The sequence below is a fragment of the Culex pipiens genome, chromosome 1 (assembly GCF_016801865.2).
Source record: "Culex pipiens pallens isolate TS chromosome 1, TS_CPP_V2, whole genome shotgun sequence".
NCBI lineage: Eukaryota > Metazoa > Arthropoda > Insecta > Diptera > Culicidae > Culex > Culex pipiens.
This window is the reverse complement of record NC_068937.1, coordinates 134542146-134561060: the sequence shown is the minus strand read 5'-3', so window position 1 is coordinate 134561060 and position 18915 is coordinate 134542146. Positions and strand designations below refer to the sequence as shown.

At 41.0% G+C, this 18915-nt stretch overlaps 1 protein-coding gene across 3 annotated transcripts; it reads right to left on the bottom strand.

Moving 5' to 3' along the window:
• Nucleotides 1-250: 250 nt before the first annotated feature.
• LOC120422577 (brain tumor protein) lies at nucleotides 251-18711 on the bottom strand. Of its 3 annotated transcripts, none has more exons than XM_039586063.2 (6): nucleotides 18553-18711; nucleotides 11318-12190; nucleotides 9194-11251; nucleotides 8972-9135; nucleotides 8680-8912; nucleotides 251-8614 (listed from the first exon to the last, which is right to left on the bottom strand). In XM_039586063.2, the coding sequence occupies exons 2-6, from the start codon at nucleotides 11782-11784 to the stop codon at nucleotides 8510-8512; spliced, it is 3027 nt and encodes a 1008-aa protein (XP_039441997.1). In that variant the 5' UTR covers nucleotides 11785-12190; nucleotides 18553-18711; the 3' UTR covers nucleotides 251-8509. The 3 variants fall into 3 exon arrangements, with proteins under 3 accessions (XP_039441997.1, XP_039441998.1, XP_039441999.1); XM_039586064.2 differs by having other exon boundaries at nucleotides 11318-12195; nucleotides 18553-18677; XM_039586065.2 differs by lacking the exon at nucleotides 18553-18711 and adding an exon at nucleotides 13826-14122.
• Between the last annotated feature and the right edge of the window lie 204 nt (nucleotides 18712-18915).

The window sequence follows — 18915 nt, the reverse complement described above, 5'->3', positions numbered from 1 at the left end:
CGATTAAAACATAATACAAAACAAAATTCAACGAGCTGTCATTTCGATGAGGTTGACCCCTACTTTTTTGTTTGTTTCAATAAAATGATTCTAGAAACCAAAGGCGTGCTGCTGCTTTTTTCTCGCAAAAGAGGGGTGCTTTATGTTTTTTGTTGTTGTAAATATAGGTATGTACTATCAACTCTTTGAATTCGTTCCTCGCTTCTACACAAGTGGTCTTCATCATGGAGAGAAAATTTCCATGCCTATTGTTTTTAGTTTGTTTGTTATTATGTGAGTGTGAGTTTTCTTTTGTTTACTTGAAAGTGTAAGAGCAATTCATAATAATATGTAAATAGTTGTCTTGTGTGTATTTATCAATAGTTGGTTTTGTTTTGTTTATTCGTCGTATGAGAAAAAGGTATTTTTATTGTTATTCTTGTTTTGTAATGAATCCACTGTAGTTGTTCTCCTTCTAGCATTTTTTTGCAGAAAAATATATTCTTTTTTTGTTGATGATGACGACTGGGATACAATTTTCGTTTAAATATTTTGCCTACCATTTTATTCGTATATAAATATAATTTTGTACATGTCTGTTCTACGGGGTGTGTGAGTGTTGAAACAAAATTTGCACAAGGGTTACTCAAATTTTCAACAAAACATCGTTACTAAGTAAGGAGGGTGGTGGTGTGGCAAACAAAAATTGTATAGTATCACATATCCTTTTACGAGACTGTGTTTGTTGTTGTTGTTTTACTGTTCAAACTAAACTGAAACAGCAGGACTCTGACTGAATATTGTTAAATGCAATTTGTAAATAATTGTGTGCACAGCAATCGGTAGCGATCCAAGCGACGGTAAACTTTGATTTGCTTTAGTTCGATTTTTGTCTTCTCCGAAGATTCGTGTCTGCGGTCAAAGCTTTAAGGTAGGTCTGGCCAAATAACCTTTAGCTCGCCAAACAAAATAAAATATGCTTAGATGAAGTTTTATTTTACGCAAAAAATATAGAAAAATTATGATTTCAACCTGCAAAATAGATATTTCTCATCTTTTGGATCGCAAACCGAAAGTGCGCGGAAGGTACCGGCAACATCAGCAAAATGTGATGTCCAAAAGGATGGTTTGGTTTGGAGTTTTAGAAACTAAAAAAAAAAGAGTTAAACTGTCTGCGCACTTTTCAAACTTGAAAATTGGTTTTGTGTAAGTGTGTGTGGATTGTTTAGTTGTGAGGTGAAGAGTTCTAGAACAGTGCCTGTAAAGAGTTTAATGTGTATAATTGTTTGTTTTTTTTTGTGATTTTCTTTTCTTCTTTAATCATCAACTTTAAGTTGCTGTGTATAAAAAGGTGTAAAGGTGAGCATTCATTTTCTTGTTATTTTTCTTCTACAATGCTAATAAAAGTTTGTAAATTAAATATTGGGGGTCTTTGACTCGGAACAAACGGTTTCAATTTCATGCTGTTTGTGTTTGCGTCGATGATTCGTGTAGTTTAATTAGTTGTTTCTTGCTAGATATTTGTAAAAGTGTGTGTGCGCTGTTCTTTCAAATTGGTAATCTTTTCAGAACATTGCAAACTAAAGCGAGCGTTTACGCCGTGTTGTGTACGCGCGCTAGTTGACTTTAAAACTTACAAAATACTTAAAAACAAAACTAAATGTTCTTTAAAACGAGGGAACAAATAAATAGGCGAAAAGATTTCTCTTAGTTTGTCACAGCATATCAAATACTTACACATCCATGGTAAGAGTTTTTGATTGTGTTTTTTTTTGTTTGTAATTACAGTTATACAAATGTGATTCCTGTTTGTTTATTTTTTTTTCTTGCTATTTCCTACCATGAAAAATTCTTTCAACATTCCGACAAGACACTCTCAAAACCATACGGACACGGTGTATAATGTATATATGTGTGTGTAAGTGTAACATAATGTATACGTTACAGTACACATTGTAGCTTTAGCATTTTTTTTTTCTCTTCTCCACATCTTCCAACCAGACAACGAAAATATGAACAATGAAACCTATCTACGAAAATGTTTTTTTGCTTTGTTTTGAATTTTGCGTTAATTTCTACATCTGCCAATACTACATCCATCTATACAACTACATACATACTACTACCAGCACACGATGCACGCTACGACACACATCCGCCATTTCCGTTTACTCCACATTTTCTTTATTAATTGTAAATGTAAATACTAGTTTTGGAACTTCCTAATAACTATATATTAGCCTGTCCCATTTTGAGGTCATGTCGAGGAATTTCAGGTGCTCACTTCTTAAATGATAGATTATGATGTTAGGAACAATGTTTTCTTAGACAAGAAAAAATAATAAAATACTTTCTCGCACCCCCTAGTCGATTTACTGAAAAAAGTCACTTTTTTGAACAAATTTTCTAAAATCGCTTGGAATCAATACAAAAACTGTTTCGATCAGGTGTGTATTATCTTCAAACGATAGGTTTTTGTCCATAGATTAAGATGCACTATCAATATTGGACCAAAATTTAAGTTTTTGGACTCTCCCAGGCGGATTTGTGTTGAAAAAATCGCATTTTTTCGAAACTTTTTTCAGAAATGTTCATTTAATTTAGGGTAGCCTATTTTTCCCAGTAAAACCAATACATGCAGCTTGTAGGAAATTTCATGGCGAACATTTTTCCCTCTGAGAAAATGCAATTTCGACACTCCAGAGCCGAGATATTTGAGTTTTAGTGAGGAAAAAGTGCCAATTTTCAAAATTTCTCAGAATTCAGAAGCAAGGCCTACTAATTACACGATGTAGCAAGCATATGTCTCAAAGGTCAGGGTATGCTTTTTTATAGTAATTTTGGCCGCTGAATCCGAATCTGAAATCAAATTTCGTGTAAACAGTGATGTTTTGGAGCTACACCCTTTTGGAATGTTATTTGCGTGTTTAAGAGGCAGTTTTTGTAAATATTGCTCGGTTTGTTCTAGAGGTCGTATCGAGGTGCTCCGATTTGGATGAAACTTTCAGCGTTTTTTTGTCTATACATGAGATGAACTCATGCCAAATATGAGCCCTCTACGACAAAGGGAAGTGGGGTAAAAAACATAAAAAATCTTAAAATTAAATTGCTCACATTTTAGTAAAACTTCATCAATTCCCACTCTCTTAGATGCATTCGAAAGGTCTTTTGAAGCACTTTAAAATGGGCCATAGACATCCAGGGTTGGTTTAACTTTTTCTCATAGCTTTTGCAAATTACTGTTAAAGTGGTTTTTTTTAAACCTCAATATCTTTTTGCAACAGCCTCCAACACCCATACTCTTTTAGTTCAAAAGTTAGGGAATTTCATGAACTATAAGCCTACGGTAATAACTTTTTGGCCAATCACAGTTTTTCTCATAGTTTTTCGATTTTTCTATACCAAACATTTTACAACGTTAGTTATTGTCCTGTAGGCATCCATAGCGGCACTTTTTAGTCTCACTTTTGTCATATTTGAAATCCTCAGAAAATTCAAACTTCAATGCCCGTTTTACCCCACTTCCCTTTGTCGTAGAGGGCTCATATTTGGCATGAGTTCATCTCATGTATAGACAAACAAACGCTGAAAGTTTCATCCAAATCGGAGCACCTCGATACGACCTCTAGAACAAACCGATCAATATTTACAAAAACTGCCTCTCAAACACGCAAATAACATTCTAAAAGGGTGTAGCTCCAAAACATCACTGTTTACACGAAATTTGATTTCAGATTCGGATTCAGCGACCAAAATTACTATAAAAAAGCATACCCTGACCTTTGAGACATATGCTTGCTACATCGTGTAATTAGTAGGCCTTGCTTCTGAATTCTGAGAAATTTTGAAAATTGGCACTTTTTCCTCACTAAAACTCAAATATCTCGGCTCTGGAGTGTCGAAATTGCATTTTCTCAGAGGGAAAAATGTTCGCCATGAAATTTCCTACAAGCTGCATGTATTGGTTTTACTGGGAAAAATAGGCTACCCTAAATTAAATGAACATTTCTGAAAAAAGTTTCGAAAAAATGCGATTTTTTCAACACAAATCCGCCTGGGAGAGTCCAAAAACTTAAATTTTGGTCCAATATTGATAGTGCATCTTAATCTATGGACAAAAACCTATCGTTTGAAGATAATACACACCTGATCGAAACAGTTTTTGTATTGATTCCAAGCGATTTTAGAAAATTTGTTCAAAAAAGTGACTTTTTTCAGTAAATCGACTAGGGGGTGCGAGAAAGTATTTTATTATTTTTTCTTGTCTAAGAAAACATTGTTCCTAACATCATAATCTATCATTTAAGAAGTGAGCACCTGAAATTCCTCGACATGACCTCAAAATGGGACAGGCTACTATATATGCGCTTGAGAGCGGCCAGAAAAAAAACCTCTAAAATAATATATATGTATATAGGAGACTATATCAATTAAGGAACACTACAGCCAAACATGATTGCTTATCGAGAGATAAAATTAAAAAAAAAGTTTTAATTTGCCGTGAAATTTCCGCTTTTTTTATGCCTTCTTCTTCTCTTGCGTGGGTTGATACTTTACTTTCAAAGAAAGGTCTCAAAATGACAATACTATTTTGCGAACGTTTTGGGGATTTTTGTTTTCAGCAGCGTTTGTCATTTGTTGTTGTTGTTACTTTCGGTAATAAATGTATAGTTAAACTAAACAAAAATAATTACATTATCTGTGTGTGTATTTTAAAACATGGCACTATTATTCCTTTCATTTAGTTCTTTTTATGTTTACCTAGTTCTGATAAATAATTACAGTTCTTTGTGGCTTTCACATTTTTTAAATTGTATAATATGATGTGTGTAAAATAGTTGGGAAAAAATTACCCGCGCAATCACCCAACGCTGCGGTAAACACAACGCAGTAGGCCTGGCCTAACCCTTAGCTGTTCAAGGGCATTTTAAAACGCGAGACCCACTATTTGCGTGAGTGCTTAGAGCACGGAGAGAGACGCTGCTGTAAATCGTATTTTTTTTGTTTCGCGATTTTCCGAGAAAAAAAAACCCCTAATTAAACCCCTAACGATTGATTAAAATTGACGCGCGTTGGAGAGATTGGATATGTTTGTGGATCTACTACGCAAAACGGACTGTTGCTTTAGTTGCTGTCTATTTGGTTTCGAGATTCGCAATATTTGGGGGTCGGGGAGCTGGCGGAAACCAAACTGAACCAAACAAACCAACAGTAAATGTCATTCGCGCACTCGAAACGCACACAGATAAACATTCAAGGAACTTTTTTTTTAATATAAACTTTTGTAAGGTGTTGTGTTGCAAGTCTGCCTGCGTTTTTCAAGTACATGCTAGCCACTTCTTATTTCGATTATCTTCTTGCTACATGTGTTTGAAGAATTACCTGCGTAAGCTTTTATTTTTGTTTTACAAAAATATGATGTATTTTTTTTTTGTTATCTTTTTGGTAAAATCACTCGACCAACAATAGAACTCTCTACGCCTAATTCGCGATTATCGATATAAAGAAGAAGTCAAAAACGCCAACCAGCGTGTGTTCTCTCCCACACTACTGTGGGCCGTATTTACACCCAGTATATATTTTTTTAATATATATATTTAGGTATATATTTTCGTGTGTATGTATGTATAAGGAATTACTACTAATGATGTAAAAATGTAAAATATAAGGCAAAAATATCATTTTAAATACGCAATATTTACTTTGGGTTGTTTTCAACTACTCTCGTTCTCGATTACTTTGTTACCTTTGTCAGTGTGTTTGTCTTTTTGCTTTGTTGCGGATGTTGTGGATGTATTTACTTTGCTCCACGCATTCCTTCTTCCTCCCTAACAGGACTACCTAACTGTATCGTTTTCTAAATGCAGCAGAAGGGTACTGTTCCTTAATCATGTTGTAAGCGTGCGACTTAAACTAGGGAAAAAATAAAACTGTGTCTGGTCGCGTTCGAGGGAGAAATTGTTTGCTGCTTTTTAGTACGATTTGTTTGTGTTTGTTTTAGTTTGCAAAGCGGAAACATCACAAACAACCAATTTCTTCCTCAAAGTGGAACCATTTGAGCTAAAATATTAATGAATAAAATTAAATAAAAATTGAGCGTGTTCTATGAACGATATCATTCTTCAACAAGGACGATTCAAAAAGACGAATGACTCAAAAGGGTATGCGTGTCGTAATTCTGGGGGAAAATAATTTAAAAGCGTCGGTTTGCAGCCAAAATTAGAGCAAGCCGATTTTTTCCTAACAGGAATGATGGCTGCCAAAGTCGAGATTAACTTGTCAGCAGGGCACACGTTGTAAAATAATGTACTGATATATTAGTTCGAGAAAGATTTGACTGTTTTCATTAATTTAATCAAACTCAACGAATCGTCTCTGCGGCAAACCTAGCACAGTAGGCCTGGCCGCTTAAACGTGTATGTGTGAGGCGTTGACGAAAAAGCTAAAAGATTCGACTGTTTTTATTCAATTTTATTAAATTCAACGAACCGTTTCTGCGTCAAACTCAGCACAGAAGGCCTGGCCGTTTCAATTTATATGTGTGAGCCGTTGACAAGAAAGCTAGACGATTTCTATTAAATTCAACGAATCGTCTCTACGACAAACTCAGCACAGTAGGCCTGAACGCATCAATTTGTATGTGTGAGACGTACCGCGAACAAATGATCTCTCTTGAAAGCAAAACATTATTAAACGATTTTGTGCCCCATTTAAAGTTTAACCCCGACCTTACCGCTATTAGCAGAAGTAAACAGAAAATTATCGTTATCAAACAAAAGGAAAGTATGGCATCTTTGTTATTGCATTTGGAGTACATAAAACTTGCACTGCTTTTTTTGTGGTTGTGTTTGTAAAACGATGTTTTAGGTACGACGACGACGACGACAGATTTAGAGATTCTCTCGCACTTTTCTGTCGGAAAGAAGGACGATATTTTAAGGAAAAGAAAAAAAACTATTCAACTAAACTAATGATTAGATAACCGGAATTGATTCATAACTAAACGGTCTCTTCTAGAGTACAATTTCTTGCTGATTTAAAAGGCAAAATAATATTTTGTAAAAAAAAGGGTCTCTTTTTCGCTTATGCATAGTTTTTCAAAATCATCACACAAGTAACTCTAACCTAAATAAAAATGACGTGATTTGTGATAATTTGGCGCTCGAATTCCAAGGGTTTGAGTAAATTCGATCAACCGATAAAAAAAAACGATGTTGGAGTGCAATTCAAATTTAAAAAATAAAAGGTGGACAATACTGTGTACTTTTTTTCGGGTTCCGGAAAACAAGACTTTCAGCAGTAACACATGTGGTGTACGTTTAACGGAAATAAAAGGTAAAACATGTTTAATGCCTCATAATTTTAAGAAAACAAAATGAACAAAGCGGTTTTAACATCAACAGATCGACCTATTCTGCTCTCTCGCTCTCTCTAGAATAAACTTAGCTAATAAATTTTTGTGACGCGCGCCCCACACGACTAATCCTATCTCTAAAATGTTTGCCTTTGAAAACTGGAAACAAAAACGGGGTTTCCGCGCCTACTACGCTACTGCTGCTGTTCTACTACACAAAGAGAAAATCAATAAAAATAATAATCATATTGCAAAAAAAATATGGCGATCTTCCTACAAGTGTGTATAATGTATACAACTTCTCTATGCATGTGTGTGTGTGTGTTTGAGTGTAAAATATGCTTCTTTTTTGTTTTGTTTTCCCCTGCTACTTTGTTTTCCAGCGTGGTTTTTTTTAAAAAGGAAATTACGCCTACTAGTTACGTGTTTAAGCTTGCTTCGGGTGTTGTTTTTTCAGCTTGTGTATAAGAATCAAGTAAAAATATTTACAGATATTCGAAAGGTTTGATTTTCTGATTTTTCTGTTGCTAGTTTGTTTTTTCGCTTAATCCCTATAAATATTCGCGCCTTTCTACTAACAGAGTAAAATAAGACTCACACCATACGCTTCGCTTCCCTCTACAAACGTTTCCTGCATCTCTTTGTTTGACAAATTTTTGCTTTTGTTTCTAGTATGGTGCTGTGAGTGCTTTTTTTTGTTGTTTGTTTGCGTTTACAATAAAATAATAAAAACAGTATCTCGCTCTTGCTGTTGTAAAATAAAAATGGAGATCATTCATTTTTTTCAGTTTTCGATAATAAATATTGTTTAAAATAGCGTAATTTTAAGGATAAAATTGTAAATAGTGTTAATAAAAAGGAAAAATTAAAATAGTAATAATATTGGTAAAACAACATAATATCTTTCGTTTTCCCTTCTCTTTCCTTCGTTCTCCCTGGTGTGTACGTTTTGTTTTGGTGGCCTCTTTCTTGGAGACGAAAGAAAGACGTTTGTTGTTGTTGATCTCTCTCTCTGTAAGGGTTACAGATGGTGGCCACGGTGCGCACACAGCTTTGAGCCGTGCTGAGCAGAACATATTGGGGGCGTTTTTCTATCTCTCTTTCTTTCTGACGGGCGGGCGGGTACTTACTTGGTGCTTAGCGATTCGGCTTGAGGATTCTAGCTCCGGCGGTCAATCACTGAATGTAGAGGGTGTTGAGTACGAGCACGTGATGATTATTTTTGGCCAACGTGACGACGTACCCCTCGGAGGTGATTTTGAGACCGCAGCAGCGCGATACCTGCAACAAACAATCGTGACTGTAGCAGCTGATCAATTCCGTCAGACGCGCACCGTAGACCTTACCTTTACGTACGGACACTCGTACTCGGACTGCAGCTGGCCGTCCTTGCTGTAGCACGCCACGTGGAAGCGGTTGCCGTGCGAGTCGCCGATTAGCACGTCGCCGGCGTCCGAGATGTCGATACCATTCGGGAAGCAGGTAACCTTCTCGCTGCCGATACGATACTTGAACGTACCCTCCTCGGAGAACACGGCCACGCAGTGGCCCTTGAAGTCGCACACGTAAAAGTCGGAACCTGCAACAAGATTATGGTCAAGCTGTGTCCTTTTTTTTCTGAAGAACGATCGAACTCACCATTGATTGCGATGTCGGACGGCTCGCGCATAAAGTCGCTGCAGTCGAACCAGTGAATCAGGTTGCCGTCCTCCGAGATGATGAACACGGTCGGCGAGACGCTGTCCACGGCGACGATCAGCCCCTTGTTGGTGACGGCCAGTCCGGCCACGATGTCGATGTAGCTGAAAAGATTCACGTCAGTTTTCCCCCGCAAACTACTATGAATGTCTAGGTGCTCACCGAATGGCGATCTTCTTGATAAAGTGTCCGTTCTTGGAGAAGATCTGCATGCGCGAGCGTTCGTTTCCGCGATCGCAAACGACAAACTTGGCGCTGGATCGCATCACCGCTACCTTTCGGGGGTAGAACAGCTGGCCCTCCTCCTTGCCGGGCACGCCAAACGAGAACTTGAACGTGCCGTTCTTCTCGAAGATCTCGATGCGATGGTTGTTGGTGTCGGCCACGACAATCTCCTCGTCAACGCCCAGACAGAAGCCGTGCGGCGAGTTGAACTGGCCCTTGGTCTGGCCAAGCGAGCCAAACTTGCACCGAATCTGCATCGGAGTGGCCTTGGTGCGGCCGTTCACCTGGAATCGGCTCATGGCACCGGCCATATCGCCGGCCAGCGACGATCCGTCCATCGACATGGGGGAAGTTGGAAGCATGGTCGATGCCGGACCACCCGGCAGTCCGGAGAAGTCGTTCAGCAGCAGCTGTTGGTCCATGTTCGGGTGCGGTGGCATCATCGGTCCCGGCTGCAGTTCCGGGTTGTTCAGGCCGTACTTGGCCAGTGCCTGGAACGCATTCTGGTCGCCGGAGATCAAATCCGCCAGCGTAAAGTTGGGATTCGGGGCGGCAGCGCTGTTGACCGGGACGATGGCGTCCGGAACGATGTCGTTTGCGGTTTCGGCAAGGTTCGCCAGCCGGTGCAGGTTGTACTCGGCGATGCTGGTGAGACCGGGCAGCGAGGCCGATCCTCCGACGGTAGCTGGTGCAGCGGCCGCTATGTGCGGGTTGGCAATCGGAGTCGATGCTGGTGGTTCCGGAGTGAGCACGTGCGGCAGCATGTAGCTGGCGCCCAGGTTGGACATGTCACCGTCGAACGATGACTGCATCGATGTTGGCAACGAGATCGGGCTCGAGGCAGTGACGGAACCGGTCAGCGGACCCTGCGACAGACCTGTGCCGTTGGTTGGCGGCTTGTTGATCATGATGGCCATTCCGGGCAGCGACGGCGGCGGAGTAGTCTCCTTCGGGCTTGGCGGAGTAATCTCCGTGCGGAACGAGCCGAACAACTCGGCCGCAATCTGGTCGAACTTCTCAAAGCTGGTTTGGAACTCGAGCGAAAAGTTGACGTCCACCTTGGGCGTCGACCCGATCAGACTGGCAAACTGAGCCGCAATCATCTTCTTCAAGCTGAGCAGCTCGGGACCGTTGGCTTGATCCAGCACCTTCTTGGTGAACTTGGCCGTGTTTTCAATCTTGTCCGACGACTTTTCCACCTGGTGGAACATCTCCATGATCTTGAGCTCGCGCTCCGAGTGCAGCTTTTCGAGATTCTTCAGCGCGTTATCGCGACACTTTTCCAGAACGGCCTTGAAGCTCTGGAACGACTCGTTGATCAAATCGCGTGCCGTCTCGAACTGGTTCTGCAGATCGTGCAGCGACGCATCCAGGTTGGTCGTCGTTTGGTTGCAGTACTCGATCTTGGTGCGAGCCTCCTTCATCAGCTGCTCCAGCTCCAACCGCATCGGCTTCTCCGCTTCGCTGATGATCTGATAGTTGTGTTCCTTGCCCTTGTGCTCACCAATCAAGCACTCGTTGCACACCGGAATCTGACAGTTGAAGCAAAAGTACTTGAGGTTCTCCGGCGGATGGACGCTGCAGTACAGCGGCTTGTGGATGGCCACCTTCTCCGACGACTTGCGCAGATCCTCCAGCTGAACCACTTTGTGGTCCTCGAAGCAACGCATGTACCGGTGAGCGTTGTCACAGCTGGCGCACAAAAAGTTGGCGCAATCGTTGCAGCGCGAAATGGCCATCTCCTTGCTCTTGCAGGACGTGCACGCCAACATCGACGGCTCGATCGTGGACAGATCCAGCACGTTCGTCAGGACGTAGTCCTGGTGCAGCGCACCGATGCCCTTGGTGCCAACCTTGGTCGGCTGCTTGCACGTCGGACACTCGATCAATCCCTCCAGCTTCTTCAGCTCGTCCGCATCTCCCAGATGCTTCTCCAGACATGTCTCACAGAACACGTGCAGACAGGCGAGGACACGCGGCGAGATAAACTTGTTCCTGCGGAGAGAGAGAGACAAAAATTAGATCTGAATCCGACAAAACATCCTACCAACAAATACTCACTGGCACAGCGAACAGTCCTGCTCCATACAGTCGGACAGCGAACCGCCCACATCGAGCGGGTACCCACCGGCGCTGCTTCCGCCCCCGTTGACCGACTCGGGCGCCCCAACACTTCCGGGCCCACCGCGTCCACCCCCGACGCTAGCGTTCGAGTCGAGCTCGTCGAACGGCATCGAGCTGTCCGCGACCAGCTTGAACGCGTCGGCAAACAGACCGGCCGGGCCGGACATGGGCGGGGTCGGCGGTCGCACCACCAACGGTGGGGACATCTCCGGCGTAGGGGACGCCGGCGGGGGCGGCGTCGGCGGACTTGCCACAGCAGACGGTGGCGGCGACGGTGACGTTTCGGGACTGCTGGAAATTGACGTCGCAACCGGAGACAGCGGCGCCGGAACCTGGCTGCCACCCCCCGTGGCACTGCCACCGGCGAGGGCACTCGGGAAGGAAAACACCCCAACCGATGCCATCGGTTCTACTCCTAGCAGATTCCTCTCAAAGGTAAAATACTGAACGAAACGCACAACTCCAGAGACCTGCTCCTTGGCTTGTGTGGACGCGCGCGCGCTGCTGCAAAATCCGAATCCGATTCGACGACGACGAAACACTCACAAACTCTCACTTGAACACACGGACGACGACGACGACAAATTCGACGATAACGCAATTGACGACACTTCCGAGTTCGGACTTTTGCTGCGGCTGCTTCTTTCTTCTGCTCCTTCCTGTTCCCACTGGTTGTTGCGTGCGCTTTCTTCTTCTTCTTGTTTCTTTGTTGTGTTTGAAAGAAAGTTGTTGTTTCTGCTGCTGCGACTGCTGCTTCTGCTATTAGGCCACTGTTTGTTTGTTCTTACCTTAAACAATCCTGCCTAATATCTGCACTTGAGAAATGGAACGGAAGGTAACAAGAAAATATTGTTAGAAATTACAAATTATTTGCTAAAAAGGAGTGCCTGCAGCATCATTCGGTGCACGTGATCGAAGCCTGCTGGGATTTGTTGATCGCCGTTGTTGTCAGTGGCCGCAGAATCAGTGAGTGGAGACAGTTTGCGCTTGTGTGTGTGCCATTGTGCCAATCGTTTGTGTAACCTAGCCAGGCCTACTTTGTGAAGTTGGCCGCAAAGATAATTCGTTGCAATAGATTTAATTTCGAGTTTTTTTTTTCTTTGGAAAGGTCCATAAGCCACGTGGACACGTTTTTGGAAATCTCTTTTTTTGTTGTTTTGTTTTGAGTTGTTGGGCCTAAATATGGCCACAAAAATGCTCTAAAGATTCGTTCAAAGATTACGTCCAAAGATATTGGAGATTTTGTGGTGAAAAAAGTTATAAAAAAATCGTAAACAAATCCGTGAACCTATTTTTTTAAATAGTTTTCATGAATATCACAACAGTAGTAGTTTAACTTCGTTTTTCGAGCGACAAAAGGTTTGATCCTGCTCGTCAACAAACCCATGTTTAGGCGGGGTCGGACGATGCCCATTCGAGTGCGGTCACCACCTAATACTTGGGACAGATTATTAGGCAGATATTAGGTTTTACAGCGTGACGTCACGAGCGCACACGCACACACATTTTTACAGAGACACACGTGCAAAAAATGTAAACAGTGCAGCCAAGCTGTCAAATTTCTAACCTCAAAACCGAGTCGGCGTAAAACCTAATTGTATTAGGCCAAACACACACAACTGCTATTTTACTTTTTTCTTTTTTTTTTTGTGGATGGATTTTGAGATTTTTCCGTAAATTTTAAAAATGTGTTGGAGGTCGTGATGGTTGATAGGACCAGAAACAACGCTGATCTATCTGCATTTTTCCTCATTTCTGAGGACAACTTAAGGAGAAACCTAGAAGCACACATTTCAATGTTAACTTTGCAATAGTTTGACAGCAGTGACCGAGAACCTGACACAACTTCCAGAATCCTAATCGATTTTACTTTATGAGTAAAAAAACTGTAGCATTTTTTCGAGCTGCTGCTGCTGCTCGATGCAGATCGATTTTGACGTCGCGAGAGCACACTTTCCCTAACCCCCCCCAACCCTACACCTGGGCTGCGACCTTTTTTCTACCCCTCTCTCACTTCCCTCTCGTTGGCCAGTCAAGGTGTTATTGATTAGTTTTGACACCAATTTAGAACATTACATAACGCACAAACCACACGACGTTTTCTTCACCTCACAGTTCCTCAAACGCGACCAGGATTAGAACTCTTCAATCGACGACACCCCCTTGGAACCCCCCGTTTGCTTGCGCACATTCAGCACAGCCGAAAAAAAACACCTTCTTTTTTTCCCGCACGCGAGGCGTGACACTTTCGGACTGCTGCTGCTGCAGTGAAGGACTCGCGCGCTACTTCACGACTTCACACCACACTCTAGCAGCGTTTTGGCACTTGGAAATGAAGGAAAAAAAAGTCACCGTCGTCGGTCGTTGTGCAATGCAGACGATTGTCCTTGAAATAGGCAAAAGGTACAGAACACGGACTGCAGCTAGAGCTATAGCTCGATGTACCTCTTTTTCTTTCCTTTTGCGTAACAGCCACGTTTGGGAAAGCGCGTTCTTAAAAATAGTGTCCGCGTCCCGTTTCCTTTGGTTCGCCTCTTTTCAGCTATATCGAATTAAACACCTTTCGCGGAAAAAACCAACGCAACGACGGCGGTGCTGCTGCCCATCGGAAGGGCTCGCGCTGGAATCGATGACGGACACACGCACACACACGGTCCGGACTCTTTGGCTGATGGCGTTTATGTGGTGAGAACACCACACGTCAGAGACCAGACGAGACGGCTCTGCTCCGCGAAAAACGGGAGGAGGTTCTGTGCTCTCGTCGTCGAGTCGACTCGCGCTGCACGGGGTTCATATATCGCGCGCGCATACTACCGTCAACTGGGGTGGTTTGATGCTGCAGACTTGGTTTGTCATCTGCCGTTGTAGCGCTACACCTCTTCAGAGTCTTCACAGCTGCAAGGAATGTTAAACAAAATGAGTAAAATTCCAAAGTCCAAAGTCACCCCACCCAACGGTTACGGTACAGAGAGTACCCTACAAGGTACACGCCATTCTAACGAGCTGCTGCTGCAAAAATCATTCAAATAGCCAGCAGCGGCACCAACACCACCACAGAGATGATGATGTATGGATGTCGCGCGCGCATAGAACGCGCGGAATCCGCATCAACGTCGTCGGAGAGCGCAAAGACTTGCCCCGCAGCAGAACGAACGTCGTTACAGCAACAAAAACAAAAAAAAAGAGTAAAAATCAGAATCTGGTGAATCTGTGCAAAATACACCCATACAACCAGATGCCAAATTTGTATCTAGTTAGCCACTTTCAAATGTGTGTCCAGCCGTGTGGACCGCCAGTGTGTTGGTGCAATGACGTGCTCTCGCGAAATTCAGCGCTTCGATTCTGTGGTCCATTTCGGTCGAACCGGACTGGCAGCGGCAGTGGTTATCAACACCTTTCCTTCTCTACTCGGCGCTCGTTAGCGCAGTTTTGTGGTGGTCGTGGTGGCGTATTATGAATATTCGGTAATATTACGGTGGGAAAGGGGTGACCAGCAGATATCTTTCGATAATTCTGTCATCTATTATTGAGAGTGTCCTCCGATCTTACTCTACTTCAGTATAAGCCCATCCATTCCACTCACACTTCATCTCGAGGCGCTCATACAAAATTCTATGTAGAGTCGTTTTGTCCAGCATTTAGATTGCAGCTTCCATTTAGGGTTTTGAGATCATTTGCTATTCCAAACACATATGAGCACATAGGGTTAAAACCGCGCCGAGATTCGCGTTGATCAAGCTTTCATCATACGAGGCCCAAAGTGTCGTGGGTAACTCTTCATCGGTCACTGTCACACGAAAGTCTTACACAAGCCTTTGAACTCGTTGATGTTCCTGGTGTTGTGTGCTGCTTCAGGCAGCTGATTATACATGCTGTATCCTTTGTAGTACAGTGAATTCTGCGTACACGCCTTCCTGCATATCAGCAATCGGAGATCGTCAGTTCCTCTGGTGTCGTGCTCTCCGAGCCATTTGATCGTCTCAACCCTCTAGATTTCCTTGCCATTAATCCAAACCGCTCTGCTTACCCAACTAAGAACCTTTCTTGAGGACACCGGCTTCTCCAGGGTGTGACCATCACTGTAAAACTTTTAATTTTCATGTCCAGAATCAAAAACCATGAAGTTTGACCCCTTTATTACCCAAACTCAACAAATGTTCCATTCAACATTTTTCTGGATTAAAACCTCATCAGAAAAAGAGCTTTTAGGACAAGTTCTTTATCAAAACAAGCAAGATTACGTAATTTTGAATAGTTACTTATGATTTTGAAAAGTTACCAAAGACTTTAGAATACTTAGACATAACATATATTTTGTGTGTGTGTGTTTTTTAAATCTCACTACGCAATAAATTAATATAGAAGAAACAAAACTTTTAAAAATTAGCTTGTTTTGCTGTTATTTTTTAAGAAAATTGTCTATTATAAGTAAAAAAAAAGTCATGTTATCTAACTTTGCTAGAATCACAAGCAGTGAGTTCCGTAGTAACAGTTCAATAGGGCGAATCTGCGTTTGTAAACAAGCAGTCTATCCCCCTCTTACTTTACGTGAACTGTCACTTGAGCAAAAGGGATAGGCTGCTTGTTTACAAACGCAGATTCGCCCTATTGAACTGTTACTACGGAGTTAGTTTACAAACTTAAGAGAGCCCATAAGGTACGACTTCTCAAAGGTCGATAACAGACTCGATTGCCTGAAGTTCAAGCAAAAAGTCGGATAATCGAATCTTTGGATTAGCTCAAATATGCTCAAAAATGATTCAGTAATCTGAAAAAAATAATGATGACAATCCGAGAAGGCGATGGTAGGCAGTGATTTTTTGATTAATTTTGCAACATTTTTCAATAACCTTCAAGAAATAAATTTAAATGAAATATCCAGGGTGACCACTCAAATCCCATTTTTAAATTCCCGACTTTTTCCCGACTTTTCCAGAATCTCAAATAATAGGCATTTCTTATCAAAAGAATGATTTCAAACAAAAAAACTTTTTATAAAAGAATCTAAATGAATTTAAAATAAAAATAAATTATTGACAATTTTTGTGAAAACTGAAATTTTAACAGCAAATTCCAACAAAAAAAAACCCTTAAAAATGGAAGCACTCATTATTTTGATTCAGATTAGAAACACAAACAATTAGTCTTTGCAAAATAACCGAAAGTTTAAAAATATTTATAATTTCAATGTTTATTTTTAAATTGGCAAAAGTATAGTTTTTGATACTTCGTTTCAACTGGAAATGACAAAAAGTTAAAGATAACTGAACTTAAAATGTTATTCTTTATTTTAAAACATGATTGCTGCTATTATTCTTTCAACGAATTCAGAAAATATCTAGGAATACGTAAAAAATATTTTACTAAGTTTCCCTTAGTTTTTTTTTTAATTTTGTTATTGATTTTTTAAATTAATTTTGATTTATCTAGTTTTCAGTATTTAACTGCCATATTTTTTTGTCAATGAAAAAAAAAAACAGTTTGTTTTACCACTTATTTTATGTAAAATTATCGAAAGAACCAATTCTTTAGAAATATTGGGAATAACTTAAACCTACATTTCGATGCCTCTGTGCTCTCTTGTACTAAGCTTGTTGGTTTTCCTATCTATTTAGCATAAGAAAGCACAGAGGCCTCGTTTTGATGGATTTATTTTTTTGCAAATTCAATATTTTTTCATGTTTTCAAAACGCAAAAAAAAAATATTTATTGCATTCAGAACGAACAACGAATAAATTTTTCCACTATTCAAGTTTTCCGATAACTGAAAATAAAGCTTTATCTAGATTAATTTACCCATACTCACAAAAAAGTTCAAGGGAAACATTTGGAAAAAAAAAATATATATGAAATGACTTAATAAATTTAGTCAAACAATTAAAAATATTTTCCACGAAAAACAAGTTAGAATCTTTTTTCAAATATTTGATCAATGTACATACGTTTATACAAGCCATATACATTTATATTAGTTTTTCATTAACTTTGTTGTTGTTTTAGGCTAAAAGAAGTAAAAACAAGAGGTAATGTTTGATAAACATAACAATTAAAAAAAAAACTTTGATCCAAGAAAAAATATTATAAAAATCTGTGTCAAATACATCCACTGTTTAGTAAGACTTTTAACGGGACCCTAAATTTAAAGTAAGATGCTAAAGAAGAATTGAATGAATTTAATTTGAAAATTGTACAAAATATTACAAAATTATACAAGAATGAGATTTTTTCCAAAAAGGTTCCAGACTTTTCCCGACTTTCTGAGAAAAAATCACAAATTCCCAACTTTTTCCCGATTTTTGGCGGATTTTGACAAATTCCCGACTTTTTCCCGATTTCCCGACTTGAGTGGCCTGATAAAATTATTATAAAGTACAAATTGCTTATGGTACAAAATTGCCGTGCTTTCATTTGCAAAGCAGAGAAAGCTGAAGAAAAAAATTAGAGAAGAGAGTTGCTCTCTTACTAACTGTCCTGCCCGCTAAGAACGGATGAGACAACAATGAAAAAAAGGGATCACCTTTTCAGAACATACAAGAGTTTTGCAATAATCATAAAATTACTAAAATGTTCAGTTTTTATTTTGAGTTATGGTAAAAAGACGTTTTTGTCACTGTTTTGCAAAACTTTTTTTCAAAAATATCCAAGAATGAAAAAAACAATGACGCAACGCAAAGTTGGCAGCCCTGTCCCACTTTGACCGCTGAGAGCAAATCAAAACTCGAGTGTCGCCCTCCAAAGCAGAGAAGAAAAAAAAGAATCCAAATCTCAGCAAGCGCTGCGCTGCGCCCCTTTTTTCCCTCAACGCCCTGCCCTCAGCCCAAAACCGGAAATGGCTGCAGACGTTCTTTCCCTTACAGTAGGCCCTTCCCAAATGAAGTCCCCGGAAAGAAAAAAACAACCTTCCACCTTGGCCACGGCCATCCATGGAGGAACGTCCCCGCAAGAAAAAAAACGCATTGGATCGATTGGCGCACACACACACACGCGCACACACTTTTACCGTCACGGGAGAGGAAAATTTTTCCACGGTCGATTCTGCGGCCACCGGACCGTCCCCAGCACGACACTCGAGCACTTTCGGAGCACACGCGACACGGCCCCCCGTTTGGCACCGAATTCGGCACGAAAAAGCGCACTTTTCAGCCGGAAATCCGCGGAGCAGCAGGAGTTACCTTCATTCTTGAAGCACGAAAAAATCCCGACAGTACCAGACCACAGCACACAGCGACAGAGGGACGATCGATTTTGAAAACGCGGTGTTGCGAAAATGTGCGTGTTCTGACAGACGGAGGACGGAGCGCTGCGCAGCGGATGCCAGGCTGTGCGCTTTTTCTCTGCAGCGGATGTTGGGAACTCTGCGCAACTGGGTTGAGCTCATCTGTGAAAGTGGTGAATGAACTTTTTGAGCAACAATGAAGAAAAGTTTGAACGTTTTATGGCGTGTTCATATAAATTATATTTGAAATTGAATTTTATCCTAATCACAATTTTTTTAAAGTAATTTCTCATCAAGTCCTCCAGGAACATGTATGTAA

Excerpts from the sequence above, each read along its gene's own strand:
- LOC120422577 (XM_039586063.2), bottom strand. The coding sequence starts at position 11,784 with ATGGCATCGGTTGGGGTGTTTTCCTTCCCGAGTGCCCTCGCCGGTGGC. Across the intron at positions 11,252-11,317 it reads CAGGACTGTTCGCTGTGCCA|GAACAAGTTTATCTCGCCGC; the intron begins GTGAGTATTTGT and ends CTCTCTCCGCAG. Across the intron at positions 8,913-8,971 it reads GTCCGACATCGCAATCAATG|GTTCCGACTTTTACGTGTGC; the intron begins GTGAGTTCGATC and ends ATCTTGTTGCAG.